The 26,403-nt window shown below is 39.3% G+C and overlaps 1 protein-coding gene across 25 annotated transcripts in view; it reads right to left on the bottom strand.

Annotated features, from left to right (window-relative positions):
* 4932414N04Rikl (RIKEN cDNA 4932414N04 gene like) overlaps positions 1 to 26,403 on the bottom strand; it is a 238,794-nt gene that overhangs the window by 187,762 nt on the left and 24,629 nt on the right. For all 25 annotated transcript variants that reach the window (XR_010065211.1, XR_010065212.1, XR_010065213.1 and 22 more), the window contains 6 exons: positions 25,055 to 25,125; positions 23,766 to 23,829; positions 20,055 to 20,257; positions 16,988 to 17,039; positions 16,564 to 16,613; positions 16,258 to 16,288 (listed from right to left, as the gene is read on the bottom strand). Coding sequence is in view for 22 of the 25 variants with exons in the window: in XM_063285258.1 (XP_063141328.1) it covers positions 16,258 to 16,288; positions 16,564 to 16,613; positions 16,988 to 17,039; positions 20,055 to 20,257; positions 23,766 to 23,829; positions 25,055 to 25,125 (471 nt within the window). In the remaining 3 variants the exon portion in view is untranslated. The remainder of the gene's footprint in view (positions 1 to 16,257; positions 16,289 to 16,563; positions 16,614 to 16,987; positions 17,040 to 20,054; positions 20,258 to 23,765; positions 23,830 to 25,054; positions 25,126 to 26,403) is intronic.

Genomic DNA, 26,403 nt, shown 5'->3' with positions numbered 1-26,403 from the left:
TGGTCCCCAGCTCCGAAAAAAAGAACCAAAAAAAAAAAAAAAGAAATATTATTTTAGTATCACCATTTGCTGTGGGTCTGTTTAGGTTGTTGACTTTAATTTTGTGGTTTGGATGAATCTAGAAATCTATTTCTCTTATATTTGCCAACTTAATGGAGTGCAAGCATTTTAAAATGTTCCCTATAAAAATTCTAAATGACCTTAGAGTCTACTGTAACATTTCCCTGCCCATTGCTGATTCTGTTAATTTGACGTTTCACTGTAAGAAAGGGCACAGTGAAACCAATGAACTAGATCACTCTGAGTAGAAAGATTTTCTGGAGATCAAACGGCTAACGCTATCTCTTGGAGGGCATAGAAAAGCAAAATGATGGAAAAGCAAGCAGATTTTATGACAGTCAGAAGGGTGTCAGTGTGGGGTGTCTTTGAGCAGATATCCTTGCCAGATACTACTGCTGTGATAAAACAACATGACCAGAGAACCCGGGCAGGAAAGAGTTTATTCATTTTGAGCACTGAAGGAAGTCAGGATAGGAATTCAAGCAGGGTAGGTACCTGGAGGCAGGAGCTGATGCAGAGGCCATGGAGGTGCTGCTCACTGGCTTGCTTCCGTCTATTTACTCTGATTGCTTCCTTTTTTCAAAATGCAAGCTAGGTTTATTTTGACTTCATCCTTTTTGATTTCCTTTTGTGCCCCCTAACAAAAATTATTCATCCCAATTCAGGCAAACCTCAATTACAAAAAGACGATTGTCCCAATCCCTTAATTTAAGTGGATGGTTTTAGTTGATTTATAAATAATAGATATGTTGCCATTTTAAGGGATAATTTACAAATAATTATGGTATTGGGCATAAAGGAAACTATAAAGACAGTTTAGACTCCATTCCTCTTCTCTATGCTTCTTTGTGTCTTAGGTAAAGGGGAGGGGCTTGAAAAAACAATACGGGAGATGTGGTACTATTATAAGAAATTGGATAAATAGGGATGGATTATTAAATCTACTTTTAAACAAATTATAGCATTTTATAGCCATAATCTTACTTTTGTAGAGACCTTTATATTTGGATACAGAATTGAGGTGCATTCTGCATATTAATACAGGTTTAAAGTGTATTGATTGGTGTGTTGATCCCAAATTTAAGAAAAAGGTCAAGTAACATATAAAGGCAGACCTATCAGAATCACACCAGACTTTTCGCCAGAAACTATGAAGGGCAGAAGATCCTGGACTGATGTCATACAGACCCTAAGAGAACACAAATGCCAGCCCAGGTTACTGTATCCTGCAAAACTCTCAATTAACATAGATGGAGAAACCAAGATATTCCATGACAAAACCAAATTTACACAATATCTTTCTACAAATTCAGCACTACAAAGGATAATAAATGGTAAAGCCCAACATAAGGAGGCAAGCTATACCCTAGAAGAAACAAGAAACTAATCGTCTTGGCAACAAAACAAAGAGAAGAAAAGCACACAAACATAACCTCACATCCAAATATGAATATAACAGGAAGCAATAATCACTATTCCTTAATATCTCTCAACATCAATGGCCTCAACTCCCCAATAAAAAGACATAGATTAACAAACTGGAAATGCAACAAGGACCCTGCATTCTGCTGCCTACAGGAAACACACCTCAGAGACAAAGACAGACACTACCTCAGAGTGAAAGGCTGGAGAACAACTTTCCAAGCAAATGGTCGGAAGAAGCAAGCTGGAGTAGCCATTCTAATATATCAAATAAAATCAATTTTCAACTAAAAGTCATCAAAAAAGATAAGGAAGGACACTTCATATTCATCAAAGGAAAAATCCACCAAGATGAACTCTCAATCCTAAATATCTATGCCCCAAATACAAGGGCACCTACATACGTAAAAGAAACCTTACTAAAGCTCAAAACACACATTTCACCTCACAAAATAATAGTAGGAGACGTCAACACCCCACTCTCATCAATGGATAGATCATGGAAACAGAAATTAAACAGAGACATAGACAGACTAAGAGAAGTCATGAGTCAAATGGACTTAACAGATATTTATAGAACATTCCACCCTAAAGCAAAAGGATATACCTTCTTCTCAGCTTCTCATGGTACTTTCTCCAAAATTGACTATATAATTGGTCAAAAACGGGCCTCAACAGGTACAGAAAGATAGAAATAATCCCATGCATGCTATCAGACCACCACGGCCTAAAACTGGTCTTCAATAACAATAAGGGAAGAATGCCCACATATACGTGGAAATTGAACAATACTCTACTCAATGATAACCTGGTCAAGGAAGAAATAAAGAAAGAAATTAAAGACTTTTTAGAATTTAATGAAAATGAAGGTACAACATACCCAAACTTATGGGACACAATGAAAGCTGTGCTAAGAGGAAAACTCATAGCTCTGAGTGCTTCCAGAAAGAAACAGGAAAGAGCATATGTCAGCAGCTTGACAGAACACCTAAAAGCTCTAGAACAAAAAGAAGCAAATTCACCCAGGAGGAGTAGAAGGCAGCAAATAATCAAACTCAGAGCTGAAATCAACGAAGTAGAAACAAAAAGGACCATAGAAAGAATCAACAGAACCAAAAGTTGGTTCTTTGAGAAAATCAACAAGATAGATAAACCCTTAGCCAGACTAATGAGAGGACACAGAGAGTGTGTCCAAATTAACAAAATCAGAAATGAAAAGGGAGACATAACTACAGATTCAGAGGAAATTCAAAAAATCATCAGATCTTACTATAAAAGCCTATATTCAACAAAACTTGAAAATCTACAGGAAATGGACAATTTCCTAGACAGATACCAGGTACCGAAGTTAAATCAACAACAGATAAACCATTTAAATTTTTTTTTTTTTTTGGAGCTGGGGACCGAACCCAGGGCCTTGCCAGATAAACCATTTAAACAACCCCATAACTCCTAAGGAAATAGAAGCAGTCATTAAAGCTCTCCCAACCAAAAAGAGCCCAGGTCCAGATGGGTTCAGTGCAGAATTCTATCAGACCTTCATAGAAGACCTCATACCAATATTATCCAAACTATTCCACAAAATTGAAACAGATGGATCACTACCGAATTCCTTCTATGAAGCCACAATTACTCTTATACCTAAACCACGCAAAGACCCAACAAAGAAAGAGAACTTCAGACCAATTTCCCTTATGAATATCGACGCAAAAATACTCAATAAAATTCTGGCAAACCGAATCCAAGAGGACATCAAAACAATCATCCACCATGATCAAGTAGGCTTCATCCCAGGCATGCAGGGATGGTTTAATATACGGAAAACCATCAACGTGATCCATTATATAAACAAACTGAAAGAACAAAACCACATGATCATTTCATTAGATGCTGAGAAAGCATTTGACAAAATTCAACACCCCTTCATGATAAAAGTCCTGGAAAGAATAGGAATTCAAGGCCCATACCTAAACATAGTAAAAGCCATATACAGCAAACCAGTTGCTAACATTAAACTAAATGGAGAGAAACTTGAAGCAATCCCACTAAAATCAGGGACTAGACAGGGCTGCCCACTCTCTCCCTACTTATTCAATATAGTTCTTGAAGTTCTAGCCAGAGCAATCAGACAACAAAAGGAGGTCAAGGGGATACAGATCAGAAAAGAAGAAGTCAAAATATAACTTTTTGCAGATGATTTGATAGTATATTTAAGTGATCCCAAAAGTTCCACCAGAGAACTACTAAAGCTGATAGACAACTTTAGCAAAGTGGCTGGGTATAAAATTAACTCAAATAAATCAGTAGCCTTCCTCTACACAAAAGAGAAACAAGCCGAGAAAGAAATTAGGGAAACGACACCCTTCATAATAGACCCAAATGATATAAAGTACCTCAGTGTGACTTTAACCAAGCAAGTAAAAGATTTGTACAATAAGAACTTCAAGACTCTGAAGAAAGAAATTGAAGAAGTCCTCAGAAGATGGAAAGATCTCCCATGCTCATGGATTGGCAGGATTAAAATAGTAAAAAATGGCCATTTTACCAAAAGCGATCTACAGATTCAATGCAATCCCCATCAAAATACCAATCCAGTTCTTCAAAGAGTTAGACAGAACAATTTGCAAATTCATCGGGAATAACAAAAAACCCAGGATAGCTAAAATTATCCTCAACAATTAAAGGACTTCAGGGGGAATCACTATCCCTGAACTCAAGCAGTATTACAGAGCAATAGTGATAAAAACTGCATGGTATTGGTACAGAGACAGACAGATAGACCAATGGAACAGAATTGAAGACCCAGAAATGAACCCACACACCTATGGGCACTTGATTTTTGACAAAGAAGCCAAAACCATCCAATGGAAAAAAGATAGCATTTTCAGCAAATGGTGCTGGTTCAACTGGAGGGCAACATGTAGAAGAATGCATATCGATCCATGCTTATCACCCTGTACAAAGCTTAAGTCCAAGTGGATCAAGGACCTCCACATCAAACCAGATACACTCAAATTAATAGAAGAAAAACTAGGGAAGCATCTGGAACACATGGGCACTGGAAAAAATTTCCTGAACAAAACACCAATGGCTTATGCTCTAAGATCAAGAATCGACAAATGGGATCTCATAAAACTGCAAAGCTTCTGTAAGGCAAAGGACACTGTGGTTAGGACAAAACAGCAACCAACAGATTGGGAAAAGATCTTTACCAATCCTACAACAGATAGAGGCCTTATATCCAAAATATACAAAGAACTCAAGAAGTTAGACCGCAGGGAGACAAAAAACCCTATTAAAAAATGGGGTTCAGAGCTAAACAAAGAATTCACAGCTGAGGAATGCCGAATGGCTGAGAAGCACTTAAAGAAATGTTCAACATCTTTAGTCATAAGGGAAAGGCAAATCAAAACAACCCTGAGATTTCACCTCACACCAGTGAGAATGGCTAAGATCAAAAACTCAGGTGACAGCAGATGCTGGCGAGGATGTGGAGAAAGAGGAACACTCCTCCATTGTTAGTGGGATTGCAGACTGGTACAACCATTCTGGTAATCAGTCTGGAGGTTCCTCAGAAAATTGGACATTGAACTGCCTGAGGATCCAGCTATACCTCTCTTGGGCATATACCCAAAAGATGCCCCAACATATAAAAAAGTCACGTACTCCACTATGTTCATCGCAGCCTTATTTATAACAGCCAGAAGCTGGAAAGAACCCAGATGCCCTTCAGCATAGGAATGGATACAGAAAATGTGGTACATCTACACAATGGATTATTACTCAGCTATCAAAAACAATGACCTTATGAAATTCGTAGGCAAATGGTTGGAACTGGAAAATATCATCCTGAGTGAGGTAACCCAATCACAGAAAAACACACATGGTATGCACTCATTGATAAGTGGCTATTAGCCCAACTGCCTGAATTACCCTAGATGCCTAGAACAAATGAAACTCAAGACGGATGATCAAAATGTGAATGCTTCACACCGGCGGATCCCGGACCGCAGCAGCTCTCTGCTCCCAAACCCCGTGGGAGAGAGACCCCACCGCCTGATCAGGTGGGCACTCCTGAGGCTGCAGAGCGGAGGAGACCACCAACACTGCCCATCCCTGCCCACATCCCTGGCCCAAGAGGAAACTGTATAAGGCCTCTGGGCTCCCGTGGGGGAGGGCCCGGGAGCGGCAGGACCCCTGCGCCTGAGACACTGCCGGAACCTGAAGGAAACAGACCGGATAAACAGTTCTCTGCACCCAAATCCCGTGGGAGGGAGAGCTAAACCTTCAGAGAGGCGGACACGCCTGGGAAACCAGAAGAGACTGCACTCTGTGCACATCCAAGCGCCAGAGGAAAACACCAAACGCCATCTGGAACCCTGGTGCACGAGGGTCCTGGAAAGAGCGGCGCAGATCTTCCCGGTTGCTGCCACAGCGGAGAGGACTTAGGCAGTACCCCACGAGCAAACTTGAGCCTTGGAACTGCAGGTAGGACCAACTTTTCCCCTGCAAGAAACCTGCCTGGTGAACTCAGGACACACAGAGGCAAAATTCCTCTAAGGCCGGGCACTTCCTGTGTTTACCAGAAGTCCCACACCGGCGGATCCCGGACCGCAGCAGCTCCCTGCTCCCAAACCCCGTGGGAGAGAGACCTCACCGCCTGATCAGGTGGGCACTCCTGAGGCTGCAGAGTGGAGGAGACCACCAACACTGCCCACCCCTGCCCACATCCCTGGCCCAAGAGGCAACTGTATAAGGCCTCTGGGTTCCCGTAGGGGAGGGCCCGGGAGCGGCAGGACCCCTGCGCCTGAGACACTGCCGGAACCTGAAGGAAACAGACCGGATAAACAGTTCTCTGCACCCAAATCCCGTGGGAGGGAGAGCTGAACCTTCGGAGAGGCGGACACGCCTGGGAAACCAGAAGAGACTGCACTCTGTGCACATCCAGGCGCCAGAGGAAAACACCAAACGTCATCTGAAACCCTGGTGCACAGAGGCTCCCGGAAGGAGCGGCACAGATTTTCCCTGTTGCTGCCACAGCGGAGAGGACTTAGGCAGTACCCCACGAGCAAACTTGAGCCTTGGAACCACAGGTAGGACCAATTTTTCCCCTGCAAGAAACCTGCCTGGTGAACTCAAGACACAGGCCCACAGGAACAGCTGAAGACCTGTAGAGAGGAAAAACTACACGCCCGAAAGCAGAACACTCTGTCCCCATAACTGGCTGAAAGAAAACAGGAAAACAGGTCTACAGCACTCCTGACACACAGGTTATAGGACAGTCTAGCCACTGTCAGAAATAGCAGAACAAAGTAACACTAGAGATAATCTGATGGCGAGAGGCAAGCACAGGAACCCAAGCAACAGAAACCAAGACTACATGGCATCATCGGAGCCCAATTCTCCCACCAAAGCAAACACGGAATATCCAAACACACCAGAAAAGCAAGACCTAGTTTCAAAATCATATTTGATCATGATGCTGGAGGACTTCAAGAAAGACATAAAGAACTCCCTTAGAGAACAAGTAGAAGCCTACAGAGAGGAATCGCAAAAATCCCTGAAAGAATTCCAGGAAAACACAATCAAACAGTTGAAGGAATTAAAAATGGAAATAGAAGCAATCAAGAAAGAACACATGGAAACAACCCTGGACATAGAAAATCAAAAGAAAAGACAAGGAGCTGTAGATACAAGCTTCACCAACAGAATTCAAGAGATGGAAGAGAGAATCTCGGGAGCAGAAGATTCCATAGAAATCATTGACTCAACTGTCAAAGATAATGTAAAGCGGAAAAAGCTACTGGTCCAAAACATACAGGAAATCCAGGACTCAATGAGAAGATCAAACCTAAGGATAATAGGTATAGAAGAGAGTGAAGACTCCCAGCTCAAAGGACCAGTAAATATCTTCAACAAAATCATAGAAGAAAACTTCCCTAACCTAAAAAAAGAGATACCCATAGGCATACAAGAAGCCTACAGAACTCCAAATAGATTGGACCAGAAAAGAAACACCTGCCGTCACATAATTGTCAAAACACCAAACGCACAAAATAAAGAAAGAATATTAAAAGCAGTAAGGGAAAAAGGTCAAGTAACATATAAAGGCAGACCTATCAGAATCACACCAGACTTTTCGCCAGAAACTATGAAGGCCAGAAGATCCTGGACAGATGTCATACAGACCCTAAGAGAACACAAATGCCAGCCCAGGTTACTGTATCCTGCAAAACTCTCAATTAACATAGATGGAGAAACCAAGATATTCCATGACAAAACCAAATTTACACAATATCTTTCTACAAGTCCAGCACTACAAAGGATAATAAAGGGTAAAGCCCAACATAAGGAGGCAAGCTATACCCTAGAAGCAAGAAACTAATCATCTTGGCAACAAAACAAGAGAATGAAAGCACACAAACATAACCTCACTTCCAAATATGAATATAACGGGAAGCAATAATCACTATTCCTTAATATCTCTCAACATCAATGGCCTCAACTCCCCAATAAAAAGACATAGATTAACAAACTGGATACGCAACGAGGACCCTGCATTCTGCTGCCTACAGGAAACACACCTCAGAGACAAAGACAGACATTACCTCAGAGTGAAAGGCTGGAAAACAATTTTCCAAGCAAATGGTCAGAAGAAGCAAGCTGGAGTGGCCATTCTAATATCAAATAAAATCAATTTTCAACTAAAAGTCATCAAAAAAGATAAGGAAGGACACGTCATATTCATCAAAGGAAAAATCCACCAAGATGAAGTCTCAATCCTAAATATCTATGCCCCAAATACAAGGGCACCTACATATGTAAAAGAAACTTACTAAAGCTCAAAACACACATTGCACCTCACACAATAATAGTGGGAGATTTCAACACCCCACTCTCATCAATGGACAGATCATGGAAACAGAAATTAAACAGAGATGTAGACAGACTAAGAGAAGTCATGAGCCAAATGGACTTAACGGATATTTATGGAACATTCTATCCTAAAGCAAAAGGATATACCTTCTTCTCAGCTCCTCATGGTACTTTCTCCAAAATTGACCATATAATTGGTCAAAAAACGGGCCTCAACAGGTACAGAAAGATAGAAATAATCCCATGCGTGCTATCGGACCACCACGGCCTAAAATTGGTCTTCAATAACAATAAGGGAAGAATGCCCACATATACGTGGAAATTGAACAATGCTCTACTCAATGATAACCTGGTCAAGGAAGAAATAAAGAAAGAAATTAAAAACTTTTTAGAATTTAATGAAACTGAAGGTACAACATACCCAAACTTATGGGACACAATGAAAGCTGTGCTAAGAGGAAAACTCATAGCGCTGAGCGCCTGCAGAAAGAAACAGGAAAGAGCATATGTCAGCAGCTTGACAGCACACCTAAAAGCTCTAGAACAAAAAGAAGCAAATACACCCAGGAGGAGTAGAAGGCAGGAAATAATCAAACTCAGAGCTGAAATCAACCAAGTAGAAACAAAAAGGACCATAGAAAGAATCAACAGAACCAAAAGTTGGTTCTTTGAGAAAATCAACAAGATAGATAAACCCTTAGGCAGACTAACGAGAGGACACAGAGAGTGCGTCCAAATTAACAAAATCAAAAATGAAAAGGGAGACATAACTACAGATTCAGAGGAAATTCAAAAAATCATCAGATCTTACTATAAAAACCTATATTCAACAAAACTTGAAAATCTTCAGGAAATGGACAATTTCCTAGACAGATACCAGGTATCGAAGTTAAATCAGGAACAGATAAACCAGTTAAACAACCCCATAACTCCTAAGGAAATAGAAGCAGTCATTAAAGGTCTCCCAACCAAAAAGAGCCCAGGTCCAGACGGGTTTAGTGCAGAATTCTATCAAACCTTCATAGAAGACCTTATACCAATATTATCCAAAGTATTCCACAAAATTGAAACAGATGGAGCCCTACCGAATTCCTTCTATGAAGCCACAATTACTCTTATACCTAAACCACACAAAGACACAACAAAGAAAGAGAACTTCAGACCAATTTCCCTTATGAATATCGACACAAAAATACTCAATAAAATTCTGGCAAACCGAATTCAAGAGGACATCAAAACAATCATCCACCATGATCAAGTAGGCTTCATCCCAGGCATGCAGGGATGGTTTAATATAAGGAAAACCATCAACGTGATCCATCATATAAACAAACTGAAAGAACAGAACCACATGATCATTTCATTAGATGCTGAGAAAGCATTTGACAAAATTCAACACCCCTTCATGATAAAAGTCCTGGAAAGAATAGGTATTCAAGGCCCATACCTAAACATAGTAAAAGCCATATACAGCAAACCAGTTGCTAACATTAAACTAAATGGAGAGAAACTTGAAGCAATCCCACTAAAATCAGGGACTAGACAAGGCTGCCCACTCTCTCCCTACTTATTCAATATAGTTCTTGAAGTTCTAGCCAGAGCAATCAGACAACAAAAGGAGATCAAGGGGATACAGATCGGAAAAGAAGAGGTCAAAATATCACTATTTGCAGACGACATGATAGTATATTTAAGTGATCCCAAAAGTTCCACCAGAGAACTACTAAAGCTGATAAACAACTTCAGCAAAGTGGCTGGGTATAAAATTAACTCAAATAAATCAGTTGCCTTCCTCTATACAAAAGAGAAACAAGCCGAGAAAGAAATTAGGGAAACGACACCCTTCATAATAGACCCAAATAATATAAAGTACCTCGGTGTGACTTTAACCAAGCAAGTAAAAGATCTGTACAATAAGAACTTCAAGACACTGAGGAAAGAAATTGAAGAAGACCTCAGAAGATGGAAAGATCTCCCATGCTCATGGATTGGCAGGATTAATATAGTAAAAATGGCCATTTTACCAAAAGCAATCTACAGATTCAATGCAATCCCCATCAAAATACCAATCCAATTCTTCAAAGAGTTAGACAGAACAATTTGCAAATTCATCTGGAATAACAAAAAACCCAGGATAGCTAAAGCTATCCTCAACAATAAAAGGACTTCAGGGGGAATCACTATCCCTGAACTCAAGCAGTATTACAGAGCAATAGTGATAAAAACTGCATGGTATTGGTACAGAGACAGACAGATAGACCAATGGAATAGAATTGAAGACCCAGAAATGAACCCACACACCTATGGCCACTTGATTTTTGACAAAGGAGCCAAAACCATCCAATGGAAAAAAGATAGCATTTTCAGCAAATGGTGCTGGTTCAACTGGAGGGCAACATGTAGAAGAATGCAGATCGATCCATGCTTATCACCCTGTACAAAGCTTAAGTCCAAGTGGATCAAGGACCTCCACATCAAACCAGACACACTCAAACTAATAGAAGAAAAACTAGGGAAGCATCTGGAACACATGGGCACTGGAAAAAATTTCCTGAACAAAACACCAATGGCTTATGCTCTAAGATCAAGAATCGACAAATGGGATCTCATAAAACTGCAAAGCTTCTGTAAGGCAAAGGACACTGTGGTTAGGACAAAACGGCAACCAACAGATTGGGAAAAGATCTTTACCAATCCTATAACAGATAGAGGCCTTATATCCAAAATATACAAAGAACTCAAGAAGTTAGACTGCAGGGAAACAAATAACCCTATTAAAAAATGGGGTTCAGAGCTAAACAAAGAATTCACAGCTGAGGAATGCCGAATGGCTGAGAAACACCTAAAGAAATGTTCAACATCTTTAGTCATAAGGGAAAGGCAAATCAAAACAACCCTGAGATTTCACCTCACACCAGTGAGAATGGCTAAGATCAAAAACTCAGGTGACAGCAGATGCTGGCGAGGATGTGGAGAAAGAGGAACACTCCTCCATTGTTGGTGGGATTGCAGACTGGTAAAACCATTCTGGAAATCAGTCTGGAGGTTCCTCAGAAAATTGGACATTGAACTGCCTGAGGATCCAGCCATACCTCTCTTGGGCATATACCCAAAAGATGCCTCAACATATAAAAGAGACACGTGCTCCACTATGTTCATCGCAGCCTTATTTATAATAGCCAGAAACTGGAAAGAACCCAGATGCCCTTCAACAGAGGAATGGATACAGAAAATGTGGTACATCTACACAATGGAATATTACTCAGCTATCAAAAACAACGAGTTTATGAAATTCGTAGGCAAATGGTTGGAACTGGAAAATATCATCCTGAGTGAGCTAACCCACTCACAGAAAGACATACATGGTATGCACTCATTGATAAGTGGCTATTAGCCCAAATGCTTGAATTACCCTAGATCCCTAGAACAAAGGAAACTCAAGACGGATGATCAAAATGTGAATGCTTCACTCCTTCTTTAAATGAGGAAAAAGAATATCCTTGGCAGGGAAGGGAGAGGCAAAGATTAAAACAGAGACTGAAGGAACACCCATTCAGAGCCTGCCCCACAGGTGGCCCATACATATACAGCCACCCAATTAGACAAGATGGATGAAGCAAAGAAGTGCAGACCGACAGGAGCCGGATGTAGATCGCTCCTGAGAGACACAGCCAGAATACAGCAAATACAGAGGCAAATGCCAGCAGCAAACCACTGAACTGAGAATAGGTCCCCCGTTGAAGGAATCAGAGAAAGAACTGGAAGAGCTTGAAGGTGCTCGAGACCCCAAAAGTACAACAATGTCAAGCAACCAGAGCTTCCAGGGACTAAGCCACTACCTAAAGACTATACATGGACTGACCCTGGACTCTGTCCCCATAGGTAGCAATGAATATCCTAGTAAGAGCACCAGTGGAAGGGGAAGCCCTGGGTCCTGCTAAGACTGAACCCCCAGTGAACTAGACTATGCGGGGAGGGTGGCAATGGGGGGAGGTTTGGGAGGGGAACACCCAAAAGGAAGGGGAGGGGGGAGGGTGATGTTTGTCCGGAAACCGGGAAAGGGAATAACACTTGAAATGTATATAAGAAATACTCAAGTTAATAAAAAAAAAATAAAATTATAGAAAATAAAAAAAAATGTGAATGCTTCACTCCTTCTTTAAAAGGGGAACAAGAATACCCTTGGCAGGGAAGAGAGAGGCAAAGATTAAAACAGACACAGAAGGAACACCCATTGAGAGCCTGCCCCACATGTGGCCCATACATATACAGCCATCCAATTGGACAAGATGGATGAAGCAAAGAAGTGCAGACTGACAGGAGCCGGATGTAGATCGCTCCTGAGAGACACAGCCAGAATACAGCAAACACAGAGGCGAATGCCAGCAGCAAACCACTGAACTGAGAACGGGACCCCCGTTGAAGGAATCAGAGAAAGAACTGGAAGAGCTTGAAGGAGCTCGAGACCCCATATGAACAACAATGCCAAGCAACCAGAGCTTCCAGGGACTAAGCCACTACCTAAAGACTATACATGGACTGACCCTGGACTCTGACCCCATAGGTAGCAATGAATATCCTAGTAAGAGCACCAGTGGAAGGGGAAGCCCTGGGTCCTGCTAAGACTGAACCCCCAGTGAACTAGATTGTTGGGGGGAGGGCGGCAATGGGGGGAGGATGGGGAGGGGAACACCCATAAAGAAGGGGAGGGGGGAGGGGGATGTTTGCCCGGATACCGGGAAAGGGAGTAACACTCGAAATGTATATAAGAAATACTCAAGTTAATAAAAAAAAAAAAGTAAAAAAGGTTAAAAAGAAAAAAGAAAAAGAAAAAAGAAAATGCCCTACATCTGGATCTTACAGAAGCATTTCCTCAATTGAGGTTTTCTCCTTTCAGATGACTCTAGTTTGTTTCAAAGGTTGTGACATAAAATTAGCAGCACACCAGAGGTGTTGGTCTTTAGAATCAGATTAAGAGAGGTTCCTGGTGAACAAAACACCTACAAGTCCTGATTCCTGAGGAATACTGGATTCTAGCTGCTGTTTAAACAACAGCAGTCTTTTCTTTTATCCGATCAGAACCCTGTTTAGGACCCTGTCACCAGCACTGCTATTAAGACAACCTACTTTGGACCAAACATTCACTTTTTTTTTAAATAATTGGGCCAACAGTCTGTTGATCTTATTTATCTTCTCAAAAAAAATAAAAACAAAACAAAACAAAACAAAAACAGTACTCAGATTCATCGACCCTTTGTATATTTTTCTTGGTCTCTATTTCAATGATTTCTCTTCTGGTTATAATTACTTGACACTTACTGGATAAGGATTTAGTTTATTCTTGTTCCAAAAACTTGAGTTGTATCATTAAGTCATTTATTTATACTCTTTCTGAGCCATTAATTCCCTTCCAAGGGCTTCTTTTAACGTGTTCCAGAGTTTTTGTATTTTCATTTTCATTTAGTTCCAAGAATTTTTTTCATGTTGCTTTTTTTTTCAAACCATTCATCATTCGGTAATAAGTTTTTAGTCTCAGTAATGAGTAATTATTCTCAATGAGTTTATATACATGCTAGAAATTTTTGTTGCCAATTTTAAGTTTCATTGCATTATGGTCATACAGGATACACATAGTTGTACAGTTGTTTCATGGGCTGTGGGCGGAAAGATATGCATACTTTTCGGTATTTGGGTGGAATCTGTGAATCTACTTGTTAAATCCATTCGATGTGTGATAATGTTTATTTCTGATGTTTCTCCATTTACATTTTGTCCCTATGATCTTTCTATTGAAGAGAGGAAGATATTTAAATCACCTACTGCTAACGGGTTAATATTAATCTGTCTTTAAGGATAATAGTATACTTTTTATGAAATTCAGTGCACCAGAGTTTGGTGTATACATGTTTAAGATAGTAATATTCTCATGGTTAACTGTTCCCTTGATTAGAATGAAGTACCCCTCTGATTAGTTTCAGTTTAAAGCCCATGTTGTCAAATATTAGGATCGCATTTGTCTGTTTGCTGCCTGATTCCGCTCAATTAGAGTACTTTGTTCCACTTGTTCCTTCTAAGGCAGTGCCTATCTATAAAGCTGAGGTGTGTTCCTTATAGACACAACACATAGATACATTTCATTTCTTATCCATTTAGCCCACCTGTGTCTTTAGATTGGTGGACAATCTAAGGACGTTAATATTTAAAGATCTTGATGAAATGTATGTTGATTAGGCTTATTCTGTTTTCGTCTTTGGTATTGTTTGTGTTCTCCATGTATTTTGTGTTTCAGTAACTGAGCTTTGCTTCTTTTCTTTCTAAAATCTCTTGGCTATACCCATTGCTTTCTCCCGCAGAAATGTTGCGTCCTATTCTTCTTCTGGTTTGGTGTGTTGGATATAAAGTTTCCAAACGGTTTATATCTTGAAAAGTTTGTTGATTTTCTTCAATAATGGCAGATCATTTGCTGGAAATATTAGTCTAAAATGGCAGTCATGGTCTTTTAAGAATAGAAATGTGTTCTTCCAGGCTTTCATAGCTCTCATAATTTCCACTGAAAATTAGCTGATATTAGGGTTTTTTTCTCTTTTCTCTTTCAATAGTCTTTTTTTATATACACATAGAGTTTTAAATATATATCCTGGGGAATTTCTTTTTCTGGTTTCATTTGGTATCTGTTTGCATGTATCCTTAGTTTGGGGAGGTTGTCCTCTATGATCTTGTTGAAGATCTGGCCTACGCCATTGACCTGGGATTTTTCTCCTTCATCTCTTCCTATGATTGAAGCTTGCTCTTATAATGATGAACCACATTTTCTGTATGTTCATTTCTGGTGGGTTTTTTTGGCTTGTTTCTTTTTCTTTTCTCTTTTAATTTTCCCTGTGTTTTACCTTGTCTAGATTATATACTTCATTGTTGAGCCCTGATTTTCTGACTTCTGTTTGATTCATTTGACTTGAAAAACTTCCCCTTGACTTTCCCTGTTGGACTATTGGAGTTTTCAATTCATCTGCAGTTTACCCTCAGTTTTCTTCTCTTTCTATTTATTGAATTCTACTTTGAAATCCTGGATTTTCCTGGGCATCAATCAGGCATTGATTCTCTTTGACTTTTTTGAGTTATTCTTTTGTGCCTTCTTTGAACTCCTTGAATTCTTTGCAAAAGTTTGTAATTATTATTTGAAATTCTGTGTCCTGGTTTCATATATGTAATTCTCAGTAGCAAACACTTCTACAAGACTGGCGGATTTGTGGGGAGGGAGAATGCTGTCTTAATATTTCATTTTGTTTGGATTTTTGATATAAGCGCCGAGCATGTAGACTTTGTTTATAATACAGACACATCAGATGACAAGCCTGCTGGGTCCACAAGTTGAATGTGGCTTAAGGCGAATGAAGTGGGGTGGAGAAAAGGAACTGGGCTGGCATGCAAGACATGCATCCTGGTCCATGCTTGGAGTTCAAAGATAAACCTGAAGGTTGAGTCACATACATGAAGGGGAGGATGAGGCAAACACACCCTGCTAGACCATGGCAAGTAAATGACCTGATGGGGCAGAAAGTTTGGATGTGGTTGTTACTAGAAGAGCCTACGGCTTGGGGATAGGTAGAATAGGTCTTGATCAGAGCCTGGAAGGTGAGGGCAGTGGAAGCAGGGTTAGCCAGTCTAGACTAGAACACAAGATGTGGGATTCTGGCTAGATCTGGGAGCTTGGAAAGGTTACACAGAGGGAAAGCCTCACAGAGCTAGATCCTGAGAAAGAATATTTAATATTTAGCTGGTCAGAGAGGTTAGAATATCTGTACTGGCTGTACTTGGTACTTATTTACTCATTTTGTCATTTTTTTGTTCCCCCTACTATCATGACTGAAATTGTCGTTTTGTTGACAAGGACTTGCTTACCTTTTCCCAAGGGTTGCTCTGTTGTGACATCCTATCATGAAAAACAAAGAAAACCAAAACTTTAGAAATTATGCTTCTTCATTCTCTCCATCCCCATTCAATGTATCAGCCGCTAAAACAAAATATTTAGTCTGTTCAGTTGTAGACAGATTAAAGAGATGACTTCTATATTAGAGTCAGCAACACTTGATAATGAATGAAAAATAAGTTTAAGCGATGAGATAAGTTACTAAAATGGATTTACTACTGACACATTATTCACAGGTTTTTTTTTTCCCCAAAAAACAAAAAAAGTATTGGACAAACCTCAGAGTCCTCAGCTGTATCTTTACCTTCCTGGAATGCGGACGGCTTATCTGTTCAAGGTAGTCACAGAAACATTAAAGAGTGCATTAGCCACAGGGAAGTTAAATATTCATATGTAAAGATATATTATGAATGTGTGTGTTGCAGGTATCTTATCACTACATCTCAATGTTTGCATATTTTGATAAAACAAGACCAAATTTAATATGTTTGAAGCACTTTCAGGAAGACACTGGTACAGCGAAAACAAAACAAGGAAATATACTTAAAAGCAATGCTTATTCGAGAATATGCACATTAGTGCTTTTTTTTTATGTTGGGACTTGGACTTAAAACTTTTCATGCAGATTTGCACGTTTATCATTGTTACGACCACTATTCCTCCCATTAGCAGGGGTGAAATTGTCATTATTCAGTTGCTTACGGGAAGGATTCTCTTGGTTACTTTTCCCTGCAGGCTGCTGTGATTCTTCTTCCTGTCACGAGAAAGAAAGAAAAATACACTTCGGAAAGTGTATTTCTTTATTCATTCCGTCACCCACTCACCGTGTCAGCCACTAAAGCAAACATACTTATATCCTGTTGAGCTAAAGACACAATCCCATGAGACAGTTTCTCCAAGTCGAGTCAGTGACAAATAACAAATGAGGAACATAACAAAAATGATAACAAATGAGAAAAGTTTAGTTCATTATTTCTATCACTGAAATGAATTTACTACAATTACATAGGGAAGAATCCATTCTTCCTGCAAAGCTTAGGAAATGCTCTAAGCCTCACATCATATTTGACAGGCAGAGAAAGCAAACAGGGAGAGTGCACAGGGCCTTGGGCATGAGGCACCATGAGCAGAAAGTGGACTACAGTTATGGTGACGCGGTAAATTGGTCAAACAAGATCAAAGTCAAATAAACAGAAAAATATCTCATTCTGGTTAGAAGGGCTTCCCGCCTCTACACCACACTGGCAATCCACATAAAAAAGAGCTGAGATATTTCAGAAGAAACAATTATACACAAGTCTCACTTGCAATTATATAAAGTAGATGATCAAAATATAGGGACAAAGGGTAAGAAAAATGTTTCAAAATAGTTGATGACAGGCCAGCAAAGCTACTCAACACATAAAAGCATGTGATACTCAAGGCTGCCTGATCTGAACTCAATTCCCAGAATGTGTGTTGAATGGAGAGAGTAGACTCCCAAAGTTGTCCTCTGACATCCTCTGACATGCAAAAGTGTGTATATGTTCATGTACACATATAGTGAGGAAGAGGAGGAGGAGGAGAAGGAGGAGGAAGAGGAAGAAGAGGAGGAGGAAGAGGATGAAGAGGAGGAAGAGGAGGAAGAAAGTAGGTTGTAAATGTAATCACCTTTGCATTATATAAAACCTGATAATCAGATAGAAAACTAAGAGTGAAATTATGAGGAGGGCTTGAGTCCAGCATTTCCACAGCTTCAGTCTATGATACTCATTTGATAGTACTTTTGATAAAGGGGGAAATAGAGGTCAATGTAGAATAATAGACTCAGGCAAGTATAAGGTCAGTCTATTCGGTTTCAGAGACAGGAAACAAGTCACTCAGCAGTCCTAAAGAGAGGTCTGAACTACAACATTAGGAGACAGGTTAGATGGCATCATTCAGGGCATGTATATGAGTTTAAGGGGCAAATATGTATAAAAATATATAATTCTGCCATGATTAATGCATATGGACACAGAACTCTAAGATGCTGAGAATTACAGAGGAGGCAAAATAAGAGGAAATGATGTCCTGTTTTTTTACCTTTTGTTTCATGTCTATAAAAATGCAGTTATATTAACATATATGTTTTCTGATATCTTGGATATAGTGCAAATATACATACTAAATTTTGTGGAAAATAGTTCAGTATAAAAAGTATTCACCAGGGGGTTGGGGATTTAGCTCAGTGGTAGAGCGCTTGCCTAGGAAGCACAAGGCCCTGGGTTCGGTCCCCAGCTCCGAAAAAAAAAAAAAAGAAAAAAAAAGTATTCACCAAGAAAAATCTTTTTAAATGTAACTATTGGACAGCTGCTCTGAACTGATGCAAACTACACCCAACAAGGCTCGTGTGACCGAGAAATTGAGATATGTCTCCTTTACCTCTTGAGTGCTGGAATTGAGGGCACAGCCAACCATGCTCAGCTTAATATGAAGTGTGTTCGAAACACTAAGATATTGAGAAATTTACAATTCTTTGTAATTCCACATAATGCATTTCTATGCTTGTGTCCACTAAATTTGAATAAACAACTTTCTTCTATTTGTATGATCTATATTAACTCAAACCAAATAATGTACAACTTTGGATTTTATTACTATTTTATTCCTGCGGGTTTGAATTAAACTATGTTGTGACTTCCAACTTGTATGTTCATTAAACACAAATAATCATCTACATTTTGTTCCTTCCATGAAAGAAGGGGCACATGTCGTGCTGACTTTTATGTGTGATGATTGATGCATGACAACCCCACTCAGCTCCTGACTAGAAACATCTCACTCAACTGGACAATATCAGAGATTATGGTGGACTGAACAAACAGACACTGAAGAACTACTGTGGCAAGGGAACATTTGCGCTGTGAGTACTCGTCTGTTGAAGATAAGGAGAGAAAAAAATACAAGAATAATAAATAAAAACATGAAGAGCCCACCAAACAGAAGAAAAAAGGTTGATTTTTTTTTTAAAGATTTGTTTTTATTTATGTGAGTACACTGTAGCTGTCCTCAGACACACCAGAAGAGGGCATCGGATCCCATTACAGATGGTCGTGAGTCACCATGTGGTTGCGGGGAATTGAACTCGGGACCTCTGGAAGAGCAATCAGTGCTCTTAACTGCTGAGTCATCTGTCCAGCCCAAGAAAAAAGTTTTATACTTCAATTCAAAGTCTATGTAATGATGAGCGTCCTGCAGCCTATGCAGTGTCTCTTTGTAGTCCAGTCCAATGTTCTCCCTCTCCAAACATTAGAGACAGCATTGCGAACTATTTGCCTTTATCATGGGCTTTTATAAATGCACCAAAATCAATGGAGATGGAAAGATAGAATCTAAACTGTAACCTGGACAATACTGGCAATGTAAAGCCACAAATTCTCAACCACTGGGCCTGGCCACTTTTTTGTATGACACCAATACAGATGCCATCAACTCTATGTTGTTCAAAATTGTTACTGTCCAGCTGTAAGTCACATTTGACTCTACTTTATATAATTTAAGAGGTTATCTAGATGGAAAACCAAAGATAAACAAAGAATGCCATAAAACCGCACCTAAAATTTGATAAGAGGTTACTAGTAGAACAGTCTTATGACCACTCTAGGTTTCATAATTATATAGATTTTTTTTAAGAAAAACTAAAATTTTCCATTAATTCTAAAAGATGACTTGAAGGTGTTTGCATTTGGCTGGTGCTACGTTGTTAAACAAAAGAAAATACTAAACGAGAAATTAAATGTTTCCTTACCATATGTTTCTGGTGTCCAGCGCCATCTTTGTCTTCATCACCATCCTCATCATCACTGTCATCACCATCGTCATCATCACCGTCATCACCATCCTCATCATCACCGTCATCACCATCCTCATCATCACCGTCATCACCATCCTTATCGTCTCCCTTCTGTTCCTCTTCTGAAGACACTTCGATGACTACCTCTGCTGACAAATCTATATATTTTGTGAACATAAACATTAAAAATAATGCAAAAATAATAGTCTTTGTATCAATATTTAGAAATGCTTAAAATCAATAATAGTAAAGCATGTTTTTATTTTCCCAAAGATCTCCAAGCAACCTTAAGCTCTACCCTCTGACGTGCTCTGACATAGAGCCATGTCCCATTAAGATTCCTTCTAATATCTCAAGGCATCCTTAACTAGGCCTCTCCCTAGATAAGCAGGTGGTACTTTGCTTAGGGGTTCCACAGCACTCTGTTGGTAGATCTACTCATTGTCGTGACTACTGCACGCTTCTTTGTCTATACATTCTACCCTCAGATTGGAGTGGGCAATTTTTTCAGTCACCCAAGTATAGACTCTTTTTTCTTCTCAAAAATTAATTGCTGTGCACCTTCTTGGTGATGGCCCAACACTTTTGAAAAGTGTGCTTGAAATTTACCATGAATATCTTTCCTTGAAATTTACCATGAATATCTTTCCTCGAGATGATGCCTGACCTGTGGGTTGATGTGTATATGCAGGTGAGGGCAGGCACAAGATAAGGCAAAGCCTGTGATTGGGCAGTGAAAAAGGAAGGCGGGCACAGAGTTTTTGAGAGATGAGAGAGATAGGAGAAGAAGGAAGAACCAATTTGGAGGAGAAGAAGGATGACACAGATGTATGTGGCTTTAAATAGCCACAGGTAGCTATGAATATCTTACAAGGGATCGATTATTACAGGACAATTTGTCTCATCTGGGTGTGCAGTTTATATCAATATCAATCAGCTCTGAATTTATTGTGTGGATGTTTTGTGGGGTGAGAATTTACTGATATAAATCTGATTGATAAATTAGAAGCCTCTAGAGTTTTGATTTTACCAGGTTAAAATTGTGACAATGACCACAGGGGGCAGATGGCTGCATGGGGCTGGCATGGCAGCGACCAACCAAGGGAACTTAGCAAGTCTGGTGGAGATGTTTCAAGAGCTCCAGGCCAGAGAGTCTGCCAAGATAGGAACATCCCACTGATGCCCTGTGGCCTAATGGTGCTGGCACTAGCATGAGATGGTGTTCTGTTTCTTAATATTTCTCACTATACTGACCTGACATTGAAAGAACAACTTTAGGCAGATAGAGGGCAGGAGACGGTGAGAGCATGGATAAGAACAACGTGGATGGAGAAGAATGATTAATAGAATACTTCCCTGACAGTGCAGTCATTGGTGAGAACAAAAATGCCAGTAACTCTGGGGAAAGGAGCTGTAGCGAGATTCTGGCAGAGGAAGATTATGAGAGTCGCGTAACTTTGAGAAGTTACATTAAGTTCTTCGTGTTGCATTGTATGTTCTAAAAGGGATAGAGAACAGCCACAGTGGAGAATGAATGAGTGGAGAGCAGATGGATTCAGAGAAGAAAATAAGGCAGAGATTAAAAACGTAAAGGGCAGCCACAGGGTAGCGTTTTCAGAAATATTGAGGTATAGCCTTGTTAGTGGCAAGGAGAGTGAATTTTGTTAAATGAAAAATGCACAAATCTGAAATATTCAAGTATGAAATGCTATAAATTACTGGAGAAGAGTGAATGGATGGATAGATAGATAGATAGATAGATAGATAGATAGATAGATAGAAAGACAGATAAGATACATAGATATACATAGATATATAGATGATATAAATATAGAAATACTCAAACGTTTGTAATTATCCTATATTGCTAATATTTTTACTTCACTGTAAATTTTGAGGACATTCACTTCCAGTTCTTGTTCAAAGTGTTCTGCTCTTTGTTGCTACAAAGCTAAGCAAGAATAATAACGATAAGAGAAGGTCTGAGGAGTAGCACTGTGCTATATCAATGGGGAAATCCTGGGATTCCCCCAGCATATTTCCCAGTGCGGAAAGGAAGAAAACCACGCAGCAGACATGAAGTTAGAGCGTTTGGATGTATAGCCTACTCAAAAGTATACATTATGTCTGATCGTTGTCCCACAACAACAGTAATGAATTTATCAGCACTAGACTATGAATGCTGTCTCAATTTCGGTGGAAATTAGACATGGACTACATGTGCAATTGAAATGGTTCTGTGTTTTCATCTTTACGAGAACACACCTTGCTTTGCCATCTCACTAACACAGAACTTCTGGGAACAAGAAATGCCCTGCCTCAGCCTCCTGAGTGGCCAAGAACATAGGTGTGAACCTTGACATCTGAATCTCTTGTAAGCGTTTTTAAACTTTTGGAAAAACCTAAGAAATCTAATAATAACCTTTATAAATGCCCCATGTTGTTTAGCATATAAATCTATACAGATTTTGGTACTGAAACACAAAACTAGAAGCCTCTAAACCAGTCCCTATATTAAAACAAAACAAATCAAACCTTCCATTTATGCTTGTAATTAAGTCTCCTCAGGACGTCGATGGCAGTAGTGAAAATTGATTTCTTTGTGTCAGATTTTGCCACCAATAATGGAGAAACAGAATTAAGATTGGGAGCCGAGCATGGTGGCTCATGCCTTTAATCCCAGCACTTGGAATGCAGAGAGAGGAAGACCTCTGGGTTTGAGGTCAGCCTGTTCTACAAAGTGAGTTCCAGGACAGCCTGGGCTACACAAAGAAGCCAGGTCTCAAAAATAAGTCAGTAAGTAAATAAATATATAAGAATTGAGATTGAGAAACTGGTAAGCAGTTATAATATTTTTCTTTTCAGGTTCTGTTGAATTATAAAATTTACCTGAATTGAATGGTTTTAACATGATTATTTCCACATCATTGAAGGAAGACTTTTCCCCCATAGTTGTAGGCTGGATAGAATTTGAAGCAAAATATTTAGTAAATGTTGTACACTTTACAATGAATATCATTAATAATTCAAGAAAAGGGGCATATGCTTTACCTTCAAGGAATAGTCTTTCTTGACCCATGTTAAAAGGTAACAGGGAAAATGGACACAGTTATGAAATAAGACAGTACTCGCTCTGGAAACACGGAGGGAAGGAAGGGACGGCAAGTCCGCTTTACTTGAAACTGGCTGAATTAAGTTTTGTATGTACTCTGGTTAGGATAAAAATATGTTGGAGAAATGAAAATACTCAATGAAAATGTTTTCATATCAGTTAAAAATGGACAATTTGTTTTTCGAGAGCGGTTAAGTTCCCAAACTGATGAGAGGAAATAGTGGAACTGCACAGTTCCAGAACAAGTTCATAAAACGCTCCTTTACACACACAAGTCGTTTAACAAACGTTTCTGTTGAATAACTTCAGATTTTGTTTTAGATGTATTTACTTTATGCGTGTAGACTTTTTTTGCCCGCAGGTAAACGTGCGCCACCCTTGCATGCCTGGTATCCATGGAGGAAAGACGAGAGCAACCAACCGCTGAAAGACTCATCCATCACCATGCGGCTGCCGGGTCCTCCACAAGAGCAGCGAGTGCTCTCAGTGGCCGCGCGTCTCTCAGAGTCTCTCAGCCGCTCACTAAAGTTTTTAAATGAGATAATGTGGCTTACCCAGCACTCTTCTTTTTGTGATGTCTTTGCTGTTTTCCTCTTGGTCCCCAGAGTTATGACTGTCCTGGGAAAAAAAAGTTGCATCAGGAAAAAGTAGCATAACCTTTTCTAAACATTCTCTAAAACATGACACGACTTTTTTTTTTTTTTTTGAAAATAATTAGACTTAAGAGAATGTACTACAAATGAGTACATGTCACTAAAGACCCTGGCCTGTTGTCCCTTGAACAAGCCTGCGTTTTACTTTCGTGGCTACTCGGGCTATAATCAAACGTGAGAGCTGACAGTAAGCATGGTCTCAAAAATTCTAATATTTGCCCTCATGAAAACCTTAACAAGGAAACTACCTTTGAAATACCTAATTTGTATTTCAGACCTAAAAGAATATTTTTACAACACACATAAATTCCTAAATATTTACATGTTATAAATACAATGTTAGTTCTTTAAAATATTTTAAAGGACATAAACCGTTTTTGTTTTGAAATATGATACTCAGAACTGAACCTGCAGAATATGGCCTGGAGAGTAAACAGGAAATCCTGGTACTGCATTTAACTTGCAAAAAGTTACCTTGTGCATATGTTCAGATACAAGTTTGTGTGCTCACAAGTGTGTGTTGTGTATGTGAATGTCATGTGTCGGAAGGGCAGTCCTGCCACTTACTGACACAACGTTAGTGTCATGTTCCCTATAAAGTTACCTGATCCTAATATATTCTTGTGGACACTGAGATCAGTGCACAACATCAGTGTATTTCGTGATTTCCTTCACTGAGATGAAGTCAGAGGAAAGATTGCTCTGCTCATTCCAGAGGGTTCATCACGGGCGGATCAGTCATTGGCTGGACAACCGAGTTGTTAAATTTCCTAGTCCCTCTTGTAACAAAACACTGAAGTCAATTAGATATCAAAGGAAGAACCGAAAGTTTAACTGAAATGCCATGGTTGGTAATATGAAACTACGCATTTGACCCCAGGGATAATCACGCTCATGGCCTGTAACTGGTATGTTGTTTGTAATTTCAGTGCTTTCCCAGAAAGTTTGACTCTTACATGACCTGTCTGTAGAAGGTTAAACGAATGAAACCCCAACAGCCTACACGCTCACAAAGTGTAGTTACACGTCATTCTCCTCTAGGAGTATTCTAAGTTCTATAACTAGTTGAAACACTTTAAAAATGAAACTCGGAATCCTCTGCTAAATCTTCAGGGCAGTGAGGAAAACTCCATTGGTCTTTAATCTTCAATCAAAAGGGAGCAATAGTAAATGAGAAACTGAAACTTTACCAGTGACCGGCTATTTTCATTATGGTCAGACGTGTTTGCTTTTTTCTCTGAGGACACTCCTAAGCCTGGTTCTGGACATAAAACAGACATGTGTATATTATGTATATATGGTAAAACTAAGTTACTAACAAGAGTTAGATTAAAAAGAAAGTTACATTCTCTATAGCAGCCTATATATTACATATATAGAGACATTATATAGCAACATTAACATTAACTTAACATTAGTGGTAATAAAAATGACACCTGTATTTTTCCAAGAAATTATTTCAATAAACTTTAAAGTTTAATTGATTATAAAATAGATCTAATTATTCAAAACATCTAGGCATCACTTAGATAGATATTGGATGTTTTAAATTTGGCATATAAGCATCTCAAAGATTCATCCACAATTAATCTACTCAGTATTCATGAACAAAACCCCTACAACAAAAATTTAAATGTCATATTAAAAAAATAATGCTCTAAACTAGTTTCTACCTCAACATAACTTTTAAACTACTCAAAATATAATCATCAAAATACTGTTCTTGTGTACATATTTATTGGTGAGGTTTCTCCTTCAGCTGGCATGTGTTTTGTGTACTGTTCTGACAAATGTGTAACACTCTGTGTCACACCAGTCTTCCTTGTTTTGTCTCCCTCTCCCTGGATGTACAGGGATTGCTTTTGTGTAGGCTCCCTACGTATGAGTTCCTCTTACAACCTTCACATGGGAAATTATTGATTTACATGCTACCTAACACATCTACTCATGGACTGGGAGCTACAATATCCTTTTCTTTCTTCTGTCTTTCTGTGCTTCGTTGTTTTAGATATGGCCTCACCTATGCAGTATGCATACAAAGCAGTATTGAACAATGAAGAGTTGAAGCAAAGCATTCAGAAATACTTAGAAATTTATAAGAGAAATACCAGTTTCTACCCTAGAGGAATTTTAATATTTTTTAAAGTACTAATTTAGATTTCTGAAGAGCAGAACCCTGGTCATCAACATGAAGCAAATATGATGAGAAGGGACACAGGACATCCCCCCAACTGTGGGCAGTCTGTGGATTATGCACCCGTGGCCTTGCTTTCTGATTTACAGCCCAATGGTTGGAGCCAAAGGGGCTCATTCTGATTCTTTCCAGCAAGGGTTCTGTGTCTCTCTTCTACTGAACCATGTGAGGAAAAGGTGAGAAGCAGTTTTGATCACAGTGTTTCTCATACGCTTATGAAATGCCCTAAACTGATCTAAATACAAGCAAAGAAGAAGGTAATAGTGAAGATATTTTAAGTACAATTAATTCACTTTGAAGGATATACAAGTTTGGATTTATTATTTATATTTATTAGATTATATA

The sequence above is a fragment of the Rattus norvegicus genome, chromosome 3, assembly GCF_036323735.1.
Source record: "Rattus norvegicus strain BN/NHsdMcwi chromosome 3, GRCr8, whole genome shotgun sequence".
NCBI lineage: Eukaryota > Metazoa > Chordata > Mammalia > Rodentia > Muridae > Rattus > Rattus norvegicus.
Note: the sequence above shows the minus strand (reverse complement) of the source record. Positions and strands in the feature narration are given on the sequence as shown.